This window comes from Rhinolophus ferrumequinum, chromosome 7 (genome assembly GCF_004115265.2).
Source record: "Rhinolophus ferrumequinum isolate MPI-CBG mRhiFer1 chromosome 7, mRhiFer1_v1.p, whole genome shotgun sequence".
Taxonomy (NCBI): Eukaryota; Metazoa; Chordata; class Mammalia; order Chiroptera; family Rhinolophidae; genus Rhinolophus; species Rhinolophus ferrumequinum.
Genome location: NC_046290.1, coordinates 59,758,489 through 59,776,686, shown reverse-complemented (window position 1 = coordinate 59,776,686; position 18,198 = coordinate 59,758,489). Strand labels below are relative to the sequence as shown.

The following is an 18,198-nucleotide window of genomic DNA, read 5'->3' as shown; positions in this document are numbered from 1 at the left end:
CTGATTGTCCGGCTAGGTCTTATTTTCAGGGAAACACGGTATCTACTTGGGCTGGAAACTATAAGAAGGCTTCTTTATCACATGTCTGGAATCGGAGTTGGGGTGCCTAAAACAACTGAAGGATGGTAAAACATATCTATACACGTGGCTACTCCATATGACTGACTAACATGGGTTTCAAACATCATAGTAGTCTCAGGGTAACTGGACTTTTTAGCCATACATTGGAGCTGGCTTCCAAGAGAAAATAACACTGCCAGTTCTCTTAAAGGCTAGACCCATTATGGGACAGCATCACTTCCATCATATTATATTGGTCTAAGCAAGTCCAAAGCCAGGTTTTAAAGGGAAGGGAAACAGACTCCACTGCTTTGTAAGAGAAGTAGTACGCACACAACAGGAGGGCAGTAACTGATCATAGCCATCCATGGAGAATACAACACAGAGTCTATTGCATTTGCCAGGAACTCTTTCCTTTTCCTTTGTCCTTTGGATTTGAGTTTCATTGAGTTTGTTTGAACTCTATTTGAATTTTTTAAATGTCAAAAGGAAGAAAGCCACTCAACTTTAGGATGTGTGATACTTTGCAATATTCAATGATTTTCATTGTAACAAGTTCTCAATGATTTTCATAATAGCAATAGAATCTTGATTTATATTACTATTTGTTTACTATAAATGTGAAGTAATGGAGCCTCAGAAGAAATGGAAGCACTCATTCTCAAATTTGTCCTCAAGTAATGAAGTTGCCATTACAGTACCAGCAAATTCTAAATACCTCAGATTCACGCTATGAACGGACTCAAGACTCCTTTACATTTTTATCTATCGTATTGAAACATATGAGTGGGATTTTTATAAGAAAAAGATTTGTAATCACTTACTTCCTCTTTTTATTCAAATTAGTTTTCCTTCCCTGATCCATGAATCATTCCTCACAGAAGAACTAGCTGATGAATCAGAAAGGAGTCAGTAAATTCTAATGAGCCTCAAAGAAGAGAAAGGCTTATCATTGCCAGAGATCAAAACCAAACCCTAAAATTACAGGCTTTGTTTAAAATGCTGTTTGAGACACTGAAATTTAGTTCTGGGAACATACCTTTATCTTGACTCATTCTTCCTGCATATTCACCCCACTGACTGGAGGAAGAGGAGGTCCGTGAATCTCATTAGGAACCACTGACTTTTGAAAATTTGGTTGACAGCAGTCAGGCAACAAAATATGCACAGAGGCCAAGCTGTCATCATTGTTGCAGGCCAAGTTCAGAAAGGGAAGAGATTGTTGGTGGCTATCATTGGGAGACTACAGCACAGAGTATATTTTATTTATTAGCAGCTCTCTCTGTTCTCCCTGTTCCTTTGGCTTTCAATGAGTTTATTTGAACTCTGAAATTAAGGAATATTAGAGGGGAAACAGTCACTCAAAATATCGAGTGTAAAAGGATCGATACTTAGCCCTTGTAACCAACACACAAGTGTTGATTTAAAAATGCAGCTGTCGTCAGGCACATCTACTCTGCACAACAGTAAGCAGGATGGAGAACAGGTCTATAGACATATGAAAGATTTTAGGTCTAATGTAATGTTATTCAAATAGGTGATGCTGGTGATAACCAGTTGCATCTGTTTACCAAGCCTAAAACCCTAAGGTAAACGTATAATCATAATCATTCTAGTTACTAAAAACAAACAAAACACCTTGGGTATAAGGAAACTACAAATGGAACTTTCCTCCTCACAATGCATCATACTCATTGTTAAAAGTGATTTATAAACAAACAAAAAACGCTTGACAATGTTTGGCTAATAATATTCAACATTTAGCATAATTGTGCTCTTGTAAGAAAAGGGGACTTATATTCTACTCTTGATTTATTACTTGAGAGTATATTTCTCATAATATATCTAAAAATGTCCATACAATTGAAAAATGAAGGGCAAAATATTAGGTTGGTGCAAAAGTAACTGCGGTCTAAAAGGTTAAAAATAACTGCAAAAACCGCAATTACTTTTGCAGCAACCTAATACAACTAAACTATAAACCATCTCAGCTGCCCTAGGAAAAAGGGTTGCTTTTGCATGCTTGGAATTGCAGAGAACTAAGCTGGGTCTGCTGGAGACTAATTAGAACTGCCCTCCTTCTTAGGTATTAAGGTCACATGGGGTGTAAAAAGTGCAGGTTTCTCAGAAAAAAGCGAAGAAGCTGGCCATCGGCAAGCGTTGCCTTTGAAGCTTAGATTTTCAGAGAATTTAACTGCGTCTGCTTGCACTATGGAATCGGAACTCATGAGCAGGGTTTGTGCCACTTCTCATAACATACAATATCAGAAGCAAAGAAAAGATGCTAACTATCCAGATGTTTAAAAATACAGATCTGGGAACTTTAAAAATTTGTTTTATATCTTGCTACTGTGTTTCCCCCAAAATAAGACCTAGCCTGACCATCAGCTCTAATGCGTCTTTTGGAGCAAAAATTAATATAAGAAGTAAGACCGGGTCTTATATTAATTTTTGCTCCAAAAGACGCATTAGAGCTGATGGTCAGGCTAGGTCTTATTTTTGGGAAAACACAGTAGTATACTAGAATTTTCAGTATCCTCCCCACTTTTGCTTTTTTACAATGTAGATATCCATTTTATATATAGTTGTGCTAATTTTTTTAGTTCTGGAAAATTCTCAACCATTACCTCGTCAAATCTTGCTTTTTCTCCATTCCTCGTTTTCTTTTCTTCTGGCAATCTAGTCTCATATCTCTTAGCTTTATTTTCTTTTCTCTTTTTCGTATTCCTCAATCCTAGCTTCACATTCTAATTCATTAATTCCCTCTTCAATGTGTCTCATCTACAGTTTATCTCAAATATTAAGATACTTAAAAATTTTAATTAGTATATTTTTATTGTCAATATTTTATTTTCAATTTGTCTGTCTTAATTTTATTTGTTTATATCTTTTTTTAATGTTTAAATGATTTTAGTGGCTATGTCTTCCTTTATACCAGAGGTCGGCCATTAAACTTTCTGTAAAAGGCCAGATATTAATTATGTTAGGTTTTTCAGTCCACATGGTCTTTGTTGCATTACATATACTCAGCTCTATACTATGAAAGCAGCCATAGGATATGTGTAAACAAATGGGTGTGGCTGGATTCCAAAAAAACCTTAACTTGCAAAAACAGGTCACTATAGCCACTTTGAAAAAGTTTGGCAGTTCCACAAAATGTTAAACATAGAGCTACCATATGATCCAGCAATTCCACTTATAGGTATATACTCAAGCAGTCAGTCAAGCAGAGAAATAAAAACATGTTAATACAAAATCTTGAATCTGAATGTCCATAGCAGCATTCTTCATAATAGCCAAAAGGTGAAAACAACCCAAATGTTCATCAACTGATGAATGGACAAGCAAAACGTTTTCATACAGTGGAGTATTATTTGGCAATAAAAAGAACCTATGTACTGATGCATGCACTATTATAGACGAACACTGAAAACATTATGCTAAGTAAAAGAAGTCAGACACAAAAGACTGCATATTCTATGATCTCATTATATGAAATGTCCCATAGTAGACAAATCTATGGAGACAAAAAGTTGATTAGCGGTTACCTAGGGCTCAGGGAAATGAAGAAAGGGAAGTGACTGCTACTGGGTATGGGGTTTCTTTCTAAGATGATAAAAATGTTCTAAAATTAGATCAAGGTGATAGTTACACAACTATATAAATATATGAAAGACCACTGAACTGTATAATTTAAACAGGTGAACTTTAAGGCATGTAAATTATATTTCAATGAAGCTGTCAAAAAATAAATTGATGAAATGGAGAAACAGGTAGGGCCATAGTTCAATATTTCCTAATTTATATTTTTGAGGATCCTAATATATTTATTCCAAGTTATTTATGAGGACTTTTGGTTAAGATGTCAGAATAGATAAATGCTGTGCTTGCCTCCTCTCATGACCACATCAAAATTACAAATAAACTACCATCATTGAGAATCACCTGAAGTCTAGCTGAATAGAAGTCTTATAAATAAGGATATACAGAAGAAACCACCTCGAGACTGGTAGGAGGTGCAGAGACACAGAACGGTCTGTCAGTTAAAAACTGGCAGGGATATCTCATCTGTGAAGGTCTCCCCCACAGAGGAGCTAGTGATCCAAGCCTCATACCAGGCTCCCCAGCCCACGGTTTCAGTGCTGGGAAGAGAAATCCCCACAACTTCTGTCTGTGAAAACCAGCAGAGATTGTGGCTGAGCAAGACAGATGGCAGTTGCAGTCCTAGGTGCTCTTCTTAAAGGGTCCACACACAGACTTATTTGCTGACAGACTCACTTACTTTGAGCTCCAGTGCTGGGGCAGCAGCTCCAAAGGTGCCAGGGACATACGGCAAAGAACTGAATTGTCTGGCTTAGGGCAAGGGCTGGAGAGGCAGCTTCCCTCCTCAACAGAAGTATCTGGCAAAAGCCATTATTTCTTTGTTGAGCTCTCCCCACTCTGGGCGTGCAGTTGCAAGTGGCTATCATATCTGAGTCTCCATCAACCTGGCTATCACTGTTTGCCCTGCCCTGATGATTTCCTGAGATCAAACTCTACCCAAATTTCAGACTGCACAAGCCACTTCCAGTGTTTTTTTTTTCATACAAATGCTCTGTCGTGGCTCATGCTACAGACATTCCTAAAATCTTTCAAAGGTTCACAAAACCCAAGCAAGCAGCATTCAGCCTTGGCATGCCCCATACCTCTTCCTGAGAAGCCGGAAGCCCAGCACTAATGGTTGCAGGCCTCAGTTCATGGCTGGCCTCTTCCAGGCACATCCAAGCCCAGCAAGGGTGGCTTCTATCTGCGGATCACTTTGTGGCTCATGCCTGGTGGTCCTGGGCAGGGTGCTGCTGAACATGGCCTGAGGTGGGGCCCCTCACAGGAGGCCCCGGGGCCAGCATGCCCAGTGGCCAGATTTGGACAAAGCCAGATTACCACTTGGTTGCTTCTGTGGGCAACACACCCAAAAGGACAGTCTGGACAGGCACCAGAGCCCTGCTAAAGTGAATCATGCTCCATAGGGTCAGCCCCTGCACAACAGCTCCTCCACTGTAGTCACAGCTAGTTCTCACAACCAATCAGCCCAATGGTCAATCCCTCTCATTGATGTGCAAACAGCAACCAAGGATCAACTACAGCAGTAGGCTACACACAACCCACACAAGGGACACACCTGGAGCACCCAGTTCAGGTGACTAAAGGGACTGAGCCACTGGGCCCCACTGGACACCTACTACATAAGGCCACTCTACTAAGACCAGGAGACATAGTAGTTCTACCTAATACATAGAAACAAATACAGGGAGGCAGGCAGACAAAATGGGGAGACAAAGAAACAGATCCCAAATGAAAGAATAGAACAAAGCTCCAGAAGAAGAACTAAACAAATGGAGACAGGCAATCTACCAGACACACTGGTTATAAGGATGCTCAATGAACTTAGGGAAAGAGTAGATGGACTCAGTGAAAACTTCAACAAAGAGAAAGTAAACATAAAAATGGAAATAGAAAACAAAAATGAACAAATCAGAAGAAGAACACAATAACTAAAACAAAGAGTACATTAGAGGGAATCAACAACAGATTAGATGAAGCAGAAGATCAAGTCAGAAATTTATAAGTTAAGGTAGCAGAAAACCCCCAATCAGAACAGCAAAAAGAAAAAAGAATCCCTCCCAAAATGAATATAGTTTAAAGGGCTTCTGGGACAACACCAAGCATACTAACATTTGCATTATTGGGGTACCAGAAGGAGAAGAGAGAGAAGAAGGAACAGAAAACCTATTTGAACAAATAATGATGGAAATTTCCCTAACCTGGGGAAGGAAATAGACATACAAGCCCAGCAAGCACAGAGAGTCCCAAACAAAATGAACCCAAAGAGGCCCACACCACGACACATCATAATTAAAATGCCAAAGGTTAAAGACAAAGAGAGAACCTTAAAAGCAGCCCAACAAAGGCAGTTAGTTACCTACAAAGGAGCTCCCATAAGATTGTCAGCTGATTTCTCAACAGACACTGTAGGCCAGAAGGGATTGACACAAAATAGTCTGCAATGAAAAACAAGGACCTAAAACCAAGATTACTCTACTCAACAAAGCTATCACTTAGAATCAAAGGATAGATAAAGAGCATTCCAGATAAGAAAAAGCTAAAGGAGTTCATCAGTATCAAACCAGTAGTACAAGGAATGTGAAAGGGACTTTTTTAAGAAGAAAAAGAAGTAAAAAAAGATTAAAAATGTGATAATGCAATGGCACTAACTATATATCTATCAACAATTACATTAAATGTAAATAGATTAAATGCTCCAATCAAAAGATATGGATAAGAAAATAAGACCCGTACATATGCTGCCAACAAGAGACTCACTTCAGATCAAAAGATATACATCCACTGAAAATAAAGAGATGGAAAAAGGTATTTCATGAAAATGGAAACAAACAAACAAAAATGTTGGGCAGCAAAACTTATACCAGAGAAAATAGACTTTAAAACAAAGGCTATAACAAGAGACAAAGAAGAATCCCAGTAATCCCACTTCTGAGTATTTATCTGAACAAACCCAAAACACTACTTCAAAGGGACATGTGCATCCATATATTTATTGCAGCATTATTTACAGTAGCCAAGAAATGGAGGCTATCTGGGTGACCATCAATGGATGAATGGATAAAGAAGAGGTGGTACATATGTACAATGGAATATTACTCAGACATAAAAAAGAATGAAATCTTTCCATCTGTAACAACATGGATGGATAGAGGGTATTTGCTGAATGAAGTCAGACAGAAAACAAAAAATGCCATATAATTTTACTTATACGGGAATCTAAAGAACAAAATAAATAAGCAAACGAAGTGGAAATAACCTCATAGATACAAAGAACATTTTTTCATACATTTTCCTAATATTTATTTATTATTCCAAAACAAATGCATCCTAATTACATATAAATTTGAAAACAGAGATACACCCCCCCCCCAAATAAATAAATAACTCCCTTAATCCCACACTCTGAAATAGCCATAGTAAATACTGGTTTTTATAGGCATTTCATTTACCACAGTATTTCCTTAGTATCCCTCAGAATGCCTACACAGAGTAGGTATAGTCAATGTTTGAGAAACCGAACGTTTTCCAAGAAGATAAGACAGTAGTCGTAAATCCTTTATGAATATTAATTATTGCCTTACAATGGAATCCAGTAGACTTTCTGGTCCACCTATTAATTCAATCCTCAAGGACAGATACTTGTTTTATTAACTTCTCAAATAGTTCTAGGGATAGAGATTACAACATCTCTTTTAACAACAGGGTAGGTCTAAGAGCAGATGTTAGTAAACTAAATCATTTAAAAATTCTATTTTATTAGACTTCCATTACATTTTTAAATTATTTCTTTCTTTCAGTTACAGCTGACATTCAATATTATTTTATATTAGTTTCATATGTACAGCATAATGTTTAGACATTTATATATTTATATAATTTATGCAGTGATCCCCCAATTAGTCCAGTACATCCCTGGCACTATACATAGTTGTTGCAACATTATTGAAACTATATTCTCTATGCTGTACTTTACATACTCATGACTGTTTTGTAACTACCAATTTGTACCTCTTAATCCCTTCACCTTTTCACCCAGCTCCCCAATCCTTCTCCCCTCTGGCAACCATCAGTTTGTTCACAAAGAACATTTTGATGGTTGCCAGCTGGACAATAACTTCATAAGTTATATAAATGTCTAACTACTATGTGGTACACCTGAAACTAATATAATATTGTACGTCAACTGTAAATTTAAAATAAAACAATTATTTAAAAAATAAACTAAAAAACAAAAACAAAACTATTTATAATTTATTCCATTTAAAAAAAATTTCTAGATTAATCTTATTCTTTTGATTGCTGATTTTAAGGGCTGTCTTTGTTAGTTTCCCCTCCAATGTTTGGGACTTTTATATTGCAGCTAATCTTGAGTAGAAAGCATTTGTTTCTTTGCTCGTTCTCTCTGACTCTGTCTGTCTGTCTGTCTCTGGCTACTTTTTCCTAATGGTTTTGTGGTTGCCTCCACTCATCCCTGCTATTCAAAGACGATTATGATGTCTTGGGCCTCTTGGCCCCGTGGTGACATATGGATAAGACAAATACAGTATGAGAACTGTGGAGAGCTTGGCCCAGGTATGCAACGAGATGCTTTGCCTGCTTTCTCCTTGGGCTCCAAGATTTATATAACCCAAAGCCCAAGCTACCATGACAGCTCTTTTGCAGGCTCCTTTCATGTAAATGCTATTGCCCCAGTCTACCTGCCCTGAGTGGGATCTTTTTAGCTCCCAATTCACCACCACAGCACTTGAGATAGTCCTGCATCCACCTGCTAGTGGACCCAGGAAACAGCAGGTTCATGGCTTCAGCCCAGCTTACACTTTGTGTTCCTGCTCTATTTCTGATACACAGAGATGTTCATCTTCTTTAAAATTTTCTCTTGTTATGGTTTCTCTTTAACTGCTATGTACATGGAGCAGAGTAGTGGGCAAAACATGAATTTACAGTATCGTCTTCACTAGATATTTTTCAGGTCAATGCAATGGAATTTTAGCAGAAAGATTCAAAGAGGGTACGAAATGCTACTTGGTAGACTAGAAAGTACTGTTTTTTGTTTTTTTTCTAGAAATTCTGAATTCAAGGTAAGTGGAGCATATTTAAGTGGAGGTGAGTTATAGTAGGTTGCAAATAAAATATAAAAGATTGGTCGGAAGTCAATGCTGAACATGTAGTTTTGGAAATCATAGAAATCAAGGGAAAAAATAGCCTTAATAATAATAACCTTCAAAGGGATACCTACAAACAGAGCAATGAGATAACTCCTTTCATTTCTACTTTCGATGCTATAACCGATTTCTCTTCTTCTTATGCTATATTTAGCTTAAGTATTCACTCCTATAAGAGTTTACGGTGCATTGATGATTATTAATTTATTAATTTATTCAACAAACATTAATTGTGCTCCTGCGATCCACTGAACACTCTACAGACCCTGATGATACAGAGATGAATAATAAATGGTCCTTGACCTCAAAGAATTCATAATTTATGAAAGAAATCAGCCACATACACCAAAACAAGTCGCCATTCCATTCTAAGATAAGTACTATAATAGCTGTAGGGACAAAGTGCTTTAAAGGCATAAATGAGGAAATGAGTATTGGTGTGGTTTTGTAAAGAGGCAATTCCAAAGGCTTCTTCACAGAAGAGGTAGCATATTGGGAGCTTCCAGAATTTTTATAGAGTAATTAGTATCTTCTTGGAAGAGGGGTCTAGGGGAATTGCGTTTATCTAGCTCATGATTTTTACTTAGATTATGGGTTTATGTTGGACAGCTATGGGGAACTAATGAAGATTGTGGGAGCATGATAAGCCCTTTCCACCTCTCTCTTATGCACATTTTTCCCACATCACTTTCTAAACACATGGGATATTATCAACTAGTTATGAGGAGTTCTAAGTAGAGCGTTCCTTACATGAATAGAGGTGACAGTATCAGGAAATTCTAGGAAAGAGTAAATACACTGGCATAGTCAGAATGCAGAATAAATGATAAATAACTTAGGGATGGAAACATGGCTCAGGGTTGGACTGTGGAGACTCTTATACTGCAGGCTAAAAAGATGGGTCTTTTCTTTTGGGCAATGAGAAAGAGCTTGAATGACAGTGATGCTGGAGAGTGAAGTGATCCACTTTACATTTTTGAAATACAGACATCTGAGAAAATGATATGGAGAAGAAAAAGACTCAAACTAGTGACCAATCAGGAGGATACTATAAGAGTCCATGTATGAGGTGATAAATATTAGATTGAATTGTCATGGGAATAGGGTAATTAGAAATATCACAAGTATTGTTATTTTTTTTCCTTTGTATTTGAAAAGCTACAATAGAGCAACACTTACATTAATATTTCATTGCAAGAAAGATTTCCCTAGTTGAGATACAAGAGTGTTGGAACTTTCAAAATTATGTTTAATGCTTGAGGGCTATGTTTTTTAGATAATCAAAGTATTGTTTATCTACTATATCCATGAAGCATCATATTTAAAGGCATAGGAGTGATTTAGGCATGAAAAGGGTTAACTCATTATGGTAGGCCCTTATGTTATTACTATTGAAAACATGCAAACACTGGCACTTTTATATTATATAGAAAACAAAACAAATTTTGTCCTTTGGGAAACTAACAACTCTTCCCTTAAGAATATGTATCGTAATAAAATTAATCCCAAATTAAATAAAAGCATAGCTTCTGGAAAAATTCTATGTCCCACAAAAAAAAGTACGATTTCCACATTAAATATTATTTTTTTAATTGAAGAATTTATATTAATCATAACCTTAAACAATATTTCTGCCTACACAATGATTGCATGCTAAATGAGAGAGAATATAGAAGAGGTGGCTAGATACAGCTATCTTATAGATGACTCCTCAAAATAATATAAAAGAGTCCCTTCTCTTTGCACCATACAGACAATCTTTTCCCATCTTCCCTAATCCAGTTCAGGAGCTAGAAGTCTTTTCTTACATTAGAGTACCTCATTTTATTATCCTGCAAGTGACAGTGTCTATCGAGCCCCTAAGAATACATTAGACACTATTCTAGGGATTTCCTATATGATATCTTGCTTAAACTCTGAGAAGCACTTAAGATGTGAAGAATTCCTCTCATTCATTTGGCTTTAGATTTGTCAAAGCTTAGAAAAGAGATTCCTTTTCTTCATTGGCCCAAGAGGGATTCCCCCACCCCCAGTTCAAAAGATTCTCCCTAATATCTCAGTCATTCACACCATTTTAGAATGAATTTTCTGTATGTAGGTGTGTGGTTATATTCCTATTTAAGAAACTTTTTAAAAGACTCTAATCTAACAATAACAACAAAAAAGAATCAGATCATAAAAACCTGTGCTAAATATGATTCAAAGGGAAAAAATGAACTGCAGTGAAAGCCAATTTGAGCTGGAAAGACTTGTGCTCTTAAATAACTAGACATGTGTAGCCACTTATGAAGCTGTCTGATCACATATGTTTTTAAACATCTGTCAGCACAATCAGAATTCCACATGCAAAAATACAGCACTCCCGAGCATTATGGGAGTTTGTTTGTGATGAATTCTTAGAATCTGAAAGAAAGGAATAGGTTTCACAGGTTGAGCACTGGTTGTTATTGCTTAAGTTGAAGGAAGCTTAGAGAAGTAGCTCCCAAGAGCTGTGACTCATTTACTTGTGCATTACTAAGTTAAGGACAAAACTGGAACCAACAATAAAACCTATGGATCCCTAAAGAAGGAGAGATGTCAGGAAGTACCAAGAAGCAGAAGAAACTGGAGAGCGATAGCTTCACTTATGGCTCAGAGCCCAAAGCTGAGTCTAACTTCACTCTTTTTTTTTTTTTTTTTTGATAAAAAAATATTCAGTGACATTTTCCCACCATTAAAATGTTCCCATCTCCAAAGTACAAATACGGATCCTTTCTAACCTGCAGCATTTGTTCTTCCTCTGAAGACATCATCATATGCTTTCCACTGTGGCTTCACTTGGTAGGCGTGGATGAATACTACAAATACCACCACAAGGCACATTAAAGGAACAAGAGCTGCAGTGAACAGAGCTGCATAGATGTTTGGGATGAAGCACCTGAAAGAGAGAAGAGAAGAGAAAACTCAGACAACTTCAAGCCAAACATTTCCAAAATCCAGAATGTATTATTACATCACTGCTTTATACTAGCTCTTTCTAGCTAAATGTTGGCAAAAGCAAATTTTTGGTTTGCCAAATTGAAGCTTTGTGTAAGTAGAGGCTACATGATGAAATTGAACCCACTGTTTTACAAAATAGGATCCATGGAACATGCATATCCTGAGATGCTCAGAAAACATCAAAAAAGGTTCTGGCCAAATAAATTTAAGAAATGCACACTTGCTTTCAGGCTCTACCTTCTTGGCCTTGTGAGGTCTCATTGGGGACTGCATGAAAGAAGGCATTGTTTAAAGACAAATTTGAGAATTCCTGCAGTTCAATTCTTTCATTTCCCCAATCCTGTTTTTTGAATGAATGCTAGTTTTGTCCTTCCTAATCTATACATTTCCCCAACAGCCATTAATTCACTTGCACATAATGACAACTTTCCACTTAGAAATTGCACTGCTCAGTTTCATCTATTATTACTAGAGTTTATTTAGAATAGTTTATTTAGGCCCAAGGTAAACTTACATTATTTACTTATTTTGGTAACACTGAAATTCTACAAGAAGAAAAGGTGTTAGAGATGTAACTGGAAATGTTTACCCAGGGGTCATAAAATCCTTTTGTTCGTTACATAAAATCCTTCACAAAAAAATTCTCAAAATGGAGGACTACTAATAAGTTCTCAATATCTAAAACTGTGCTTTTGAGGTATGCTTACAATAAACTTACCTCCTACAATTTATAAGATTATAATACTCTTAATTACAAGATATCTTAATAGTAGGCAGTGTCTCTTTTCAAATATTTTCCCCAACTTCTCCATTTTTAATACATAATATCCGTAACCCTAGATTATAACATAGTCAAAAATAATGGATTCTGAAGAAAACTCAAGGAAACAAATAAAACCTGTTTACAATAAAACCTCAAAACCAAAATAGAGGTAATGAGGGAAATATCCATTCTTACAACTCGGGAAAACAGTGGCTTGATTTTATATTTAAAGAGATACATTATTAAAGACCTTACTCAGGTATTAGTTCTAATTAACATGATCTACTAAATGTATTCCTCTTGTAAACAAGATACACTTCAAGATGTATCTTTCAACACATATTCTGCATTTGCAAAGAGATGTCAGAATGACAAATTTCCTGTCTTTTGGAATTTAATTTGAACAGCAGAGAAAGCCTGAATCCTTTCCTCTACTCTCATCTGTATGCCATAAGACCTGTATCTTCCAGGTAAAAGGCATATGATTAAATAAAACAGGCAAACATTAATGGCCTTGATCTGGAATATATTTCTGCACTAAAAATAGTAATCGTGTTGGCCACTCATTTCTATGTATATTGGCTTTAAAAAGATTTCATACTGTTTTCATCAGAATTACGGATTCACTGCCACAGACTGCCCTAAAGGTGCTTAGACAAATACAGACACTGATGCAGAAACTCACACAGGCTTCACTGCTTTATTTTTATAATACCTTGAAAAATGTCATCACAATTCAATTTCAGGATGTAAAATGGGGATAATTACTGAATCTATTGTGAGCTGCTCTAGGAGTAATAAACATTTCATATGGAGTGCTAGGATATAGCTGTGACGCTCCAACATCTTTACTTTCCAGTGGCTGAGCACATTTGGTTCTCACTTCTCGATTTGAAGCGCTTTCCTAAAAACTTTGCTTTAGATTTAGATGACAACCTTTCCTCCCTTCGCCCAGTTCTGTCCAGCTGTGACTCCATCCCAGGTTCTCTCCAACGAAAACTATCTGCCTCATGTACTACCTCTCCTAGGGATTAAGGTGTCAGACAACTACCCTTAAAAGGAAAAAAAAAACAAAACAAAACAAAAAAAACCTTCATCAACCAGAATCTCCTGCAGTTCAACCGAGTAAGATGTACAGTACATCCAGGTAGTTTGAGGATTAGATCACATGAAAACGATGCGGGAGTTAGGAAACTATGAATATCACATTAGGAATCCTTTGTGAAATAAAGCTGGGAACAAATTTTTGGAAAAACTGAATGTAATATAAGAAATGAACAGACTGAATGCTATGCACACACCAGGAGCAGTTGATTATTGTGGTGGCAGCTATTGCTTCAAGGACAGATCTGGCAGTTACCACAAAATGAGACAAAGGCCATGTGGATTGATTTTCTTAAAAAGGGTGGGGAGACTGTATTCCTTGTAATTTCCAGCTCTCCAACTTCAAAGTACTCTGGTGACCCTTCTCTCTTTCAGTGTTGAATACTCTTTGGGGTTCGTGCAATCACATGCCTAACTTTTGCTGTTCCCTTTTAAACATTCGTGGGTAAATTTTCTTTCCTTTTATAACCCACAGACAATCCTAATTTATTTCAAAATCTTGCCAGGACTTCATCCCTGTCTCTATTTTTAGCCAGATGAAACAAGTAGATACTGTTTCATTGCCTTCAGTTTTTCCTATTCCAAGGGTAGCTTGGCGCATTTGCAATGCCTTACACTTTCTAATTTGGTAAGATTATTACCTCCCCTAGGTAGTATTTCATACTTATTGAAGTGTTTTCACTTGCATTACCTAATTTGATTTTAAAAAAATTATGTCAGTGGCATGGGGTATTTCTGTTTCTTTATTCCTGTGTGAAATCAGAGTAAGGAACTCAGAAGCAAAGAAGTCCAGGAAAGACATATGAAAGCTCCATTTCACAACTTCTGAAAGTATTGGGAGGGATGCTAGGAATGCCCAATACGTGAGACCGTGGTTTGAGTCCTTTTAAATTATAGTTTAGGGGCCGCCCTGGTGGCTCAGAGGGTTAGAGCTCCAAGCTCCTAACTCCGAAGGCTGCTGGTTCGATTCCCACATGGGCCAGTGTGCTCTCAATCACAAGGTTGTCAGCTCAATTCCTCGAGTCCCGCAAGGGATGGTGGGCAGCGCCCCCTGCAACTAAGATTGAACATGGCACCTTGAGCTGAGCTGCCGCTGAGCTCCCGGATGGCTCAGTTGGTTGGAGTGCGTACTCTCAACCACAAGGTTGCCGGTTCGACTCCCATAAGGGATGGTGGGCTGTGCCCCCCGCAATTAGCAATGGCAACTGGACCTGGAGTTGAGCTGCGCCCTCCACAACTAAGACTGAAAGGACAACAACTTGACTTGGAAAAAAGTCCTGGAAGTACACACTGTTCCCCAATAAAGTCCTGTTCCCCTTCCCCAATAAAAACTTAAAAAAAATAATAATTATAGTTTAAAGAAGAGGTTGACCCTGGCAAATGGGAGGACTTGAAGAAATCCAGGCAGCTGACATCTGGTTACACAGGTAATGAAAAAGGACCTAGGTAATGAAAAAATAATAAATGTTTGTTTCCAAGGTCTTCTTTATAACTAAGTCCTTCTCAATAAGATAATGATAATAGCTATGATTCACAGATTCATGAATCAACCTCCCCAGGTAGTTCTCCCTTAAATGATGGCATCTACATCAAAAGCTACATTTGTTGCTTCAACCAATTTTGTCTTCTTCACATGGAAAAGAAATGAATTTACGAAGACACGAGGGTGAAGAGAAAAATCACAGTTTGGGCTTAACTAGCTGCCAGGCAGGAAAATATATTCTACTTTCTGTCCTCTGTTGTAGTGCATACAACAGTGTTCATACCAAGGGAAATCAACTGAATTCTAAAATGCATTTTCTTTTAAGCTGGAACTTTAAACAAGGACAATGTTAAGATTAAATTGCAGGTAAGCCTTACAAAGTGAAGTTGAACATTAGGATAATAAATGGGCTTAGAGAGGAAGGGCAGGAACAAAGAATCAGCTGGATAATGAAGACCACTGTAAATGTTACTATTATACCTACTACCACCACTCTTGTGCATAACACTAGCAGGGCTCATTTACTGTGTGCCAGGCATGAAACTCAATCCTTACATGCATTATCATGCATAAACATCACAACAATCCCATTAGCCTCATCATACACATGGAAAAATGACACCTAAATCACATAAGGTCGAATTGCTAGTAGCATAAACAGGCTCATTTGCCTTCGTTGCTACATCTACACTTCGAAAATTATTTCCACAAGTCTAGTGAAGACACATTAGAATTAGTGGTAAACATGCCAGTGTTCCCCTGGAGGACAGGAACTGTAATTTTTTTTTTTTTTTTTATACATCTCCTCGTGCTTTGCATAAATCAGAGCCTTAAAAAATATTTATTGATTCAACTGATTTTTAGCATTCTTTGGAAACCACTTACTTGGAAAAAAAAAAAAAGTAGGTGCAGAAAATCCTGTATTTCAGGTGTGCTCTGTTCAATCAAATTCCAAGCAACATTTGAATATCGATCATGTACCTGGTATGGTGCTGGACGTGGAAGGGTATATAAAAATGCATACGGCATGGTCCCTCCTATCAAGATGATTATTTTTACAATAAATGCACAACACGTCAGAATCTAGTCTCCTGCTCAAAGTGTTTTTCTCCCATCAACATCATCAGCACTACCTGGGAGCCTGTTAAAAATGCAGAATCTGACACCCCATGACAGAGCTTCTGAAACTGCATTTTGACAAGATCCCCAGTTGTTTCATGTGCACGTTGAAAGTTTGAGAAGCACTCTTAGCATACTTGAGGAACATGATGTAGCGTAATATAATTAACTAATCTTTGCTTCTTTGGCAGTGAAACCAAGGGACCATGTACCCCCAAGGAGAATCAGATCCAGAGATTTCATAGCACATGGTGGTCACAGCTGCCTGAAGAACCAAAGAGAAAGAAGAGCAGCAGGAAGCAAAAGGGATAGAGAAGCAGAGACCTATCGTATTTAGAAGCCTGGGATTAGCAACTTGAGCAGTCTGATCACAGATCTGTAGACTGGTGGCATGAAAGGAGAAGGGGAGTGTTGGGGAGTGCTGGGCTGTGCTGGGTGTGGCTGGGGGGGAATATTCAGTCCTGCTGCATGTAAACAACCAGTGAAGGAAGAAGGTTTCGGTGAGTGTGAGTGCAGTAGACATGCTCTGCAATTGCCTACACTGCTCAAGATTTCTGGAAAACAGGAACCATACATGCCCATGAACCATGCATCTCTCTATTTCCAGACCCCAGCCACAGATCATCCTAGGCCCTGACAACTAGCTCTGAGATAGGTACCTGACCCAAAGACAACTGTTTTTCTGGCTGGCCTCCGACTTTTAACTTGGTGACTCTGCTCTAAAAGTTTGGCTGAGCTAAACAGATTTTTTTGCTCTTGAGAATCTGCCACGGATATTTGCCAGTTAGTGGTGAGCACCAGAGCCAATGTAAATTCAGGGTAGACAGCCAATATGGAGTAAACACACAGTGAATATACAGAAGAAATGGACAGAGAAAGTGGAGGAAAAAGGGGAGGGTTGGGAGGCATTCAGATGCTCACAACAAGCAGGGACTCTGTGGTCCCCGAGAGATGAAGCATGTGACCTTGTTTTCAGCATTCTAATTCAAGTCCTCTGCCATCCAACGATACCTTGTTTCCAGATTTTGAATGTCTGTGAGAGTGCCTGTGGGGTACACATACTTCTATAACTCCACCCCCTTTACTTGAAGTAGCTGTAGTGGGTTTTTCATGCAACTATAATGGCCATAGTTCAAACAGGGCTAGTGAATGAGTGATAAAGAGGAAGTGACCACACAACTGGTCTTTAAAGCAATGTTGCTTTTGAAGATGAAGAATATCACTACCATGTCTACCAGGTTTAGAGCTCGCTCTACACCCTGGTTAGCACTGATATCTAACTCTATGCATTCAAAACTGCCTCAGAAGAAGCCAAAAGACCAGAAAAATAAGAATCGGTCTTACCTTTTTGTACTTAAAATGTGTCCATATGCTTATACTGTGTTTCCCCGAAAATAAGACCTAGCCAGACAATCAGCTCTATCTAATGCGTCTTTTGGAGCAAAAATTAATATAAGACTCGGTCTTATAGTAAAATAAGTCTATAATATAATATAATATAATATAATACCAGGTCTTATGTTAATTTTTGCTCCAAAAGACGCATTAGAGCTGATTGTCCGGCTAGGTCTTATTTTCGGGGAAACGGTATTACTCAAAAAGACTGAGCAAAGAAAAATGTGAACATATCAGAGCAATATTGTTTCACCTACTTCAAAAAGAACAGATATTTTAAATCATTAAATATCAAGCTGTCTAAAATTTTAAAGTAGTTAGAGAGACAAGAGACACTAAAATACAGTACTGTGTTGTATACGATTAACTCTTGATGAATGAGACAGTTGTCTATATCCCTGGTTCATTAAAAAGGTGAAATATAGCTACACATAATTTCCAAAGATGAACAATGAACTCATCCTATTAACATGTTAGAGATAGTTGATAAAAAAAGAGTCTGAAAATCATGATACTGGAAATGACATTTT

At 37.6% G+C, this 18,198-nt stretch overlaps 1 protein-coding gene across 1 annotated transcript in view; it reads right to left on the bottom strand.

Moving 5' to 3' along the window:
- The window catches only part of ADGRV1 (adhesion G protein-coupled receptor V1), a 503,549-nt gene that overhangs the window by 77,941 nt on the left and 407,410 nt on the right, over positions 1-18,198 (bottom strand). Inside the window, exon 86 of the mRNA XM_033111093.1 lies at positions 11,585-11,742. Coding sequence (XP_032966984.1) covers positions 11,585-11,742 — 158 coding nt within the window. The remainder of the gene's footprint in view (positions 1-11,584; positions 11,743-18,198) is intronic.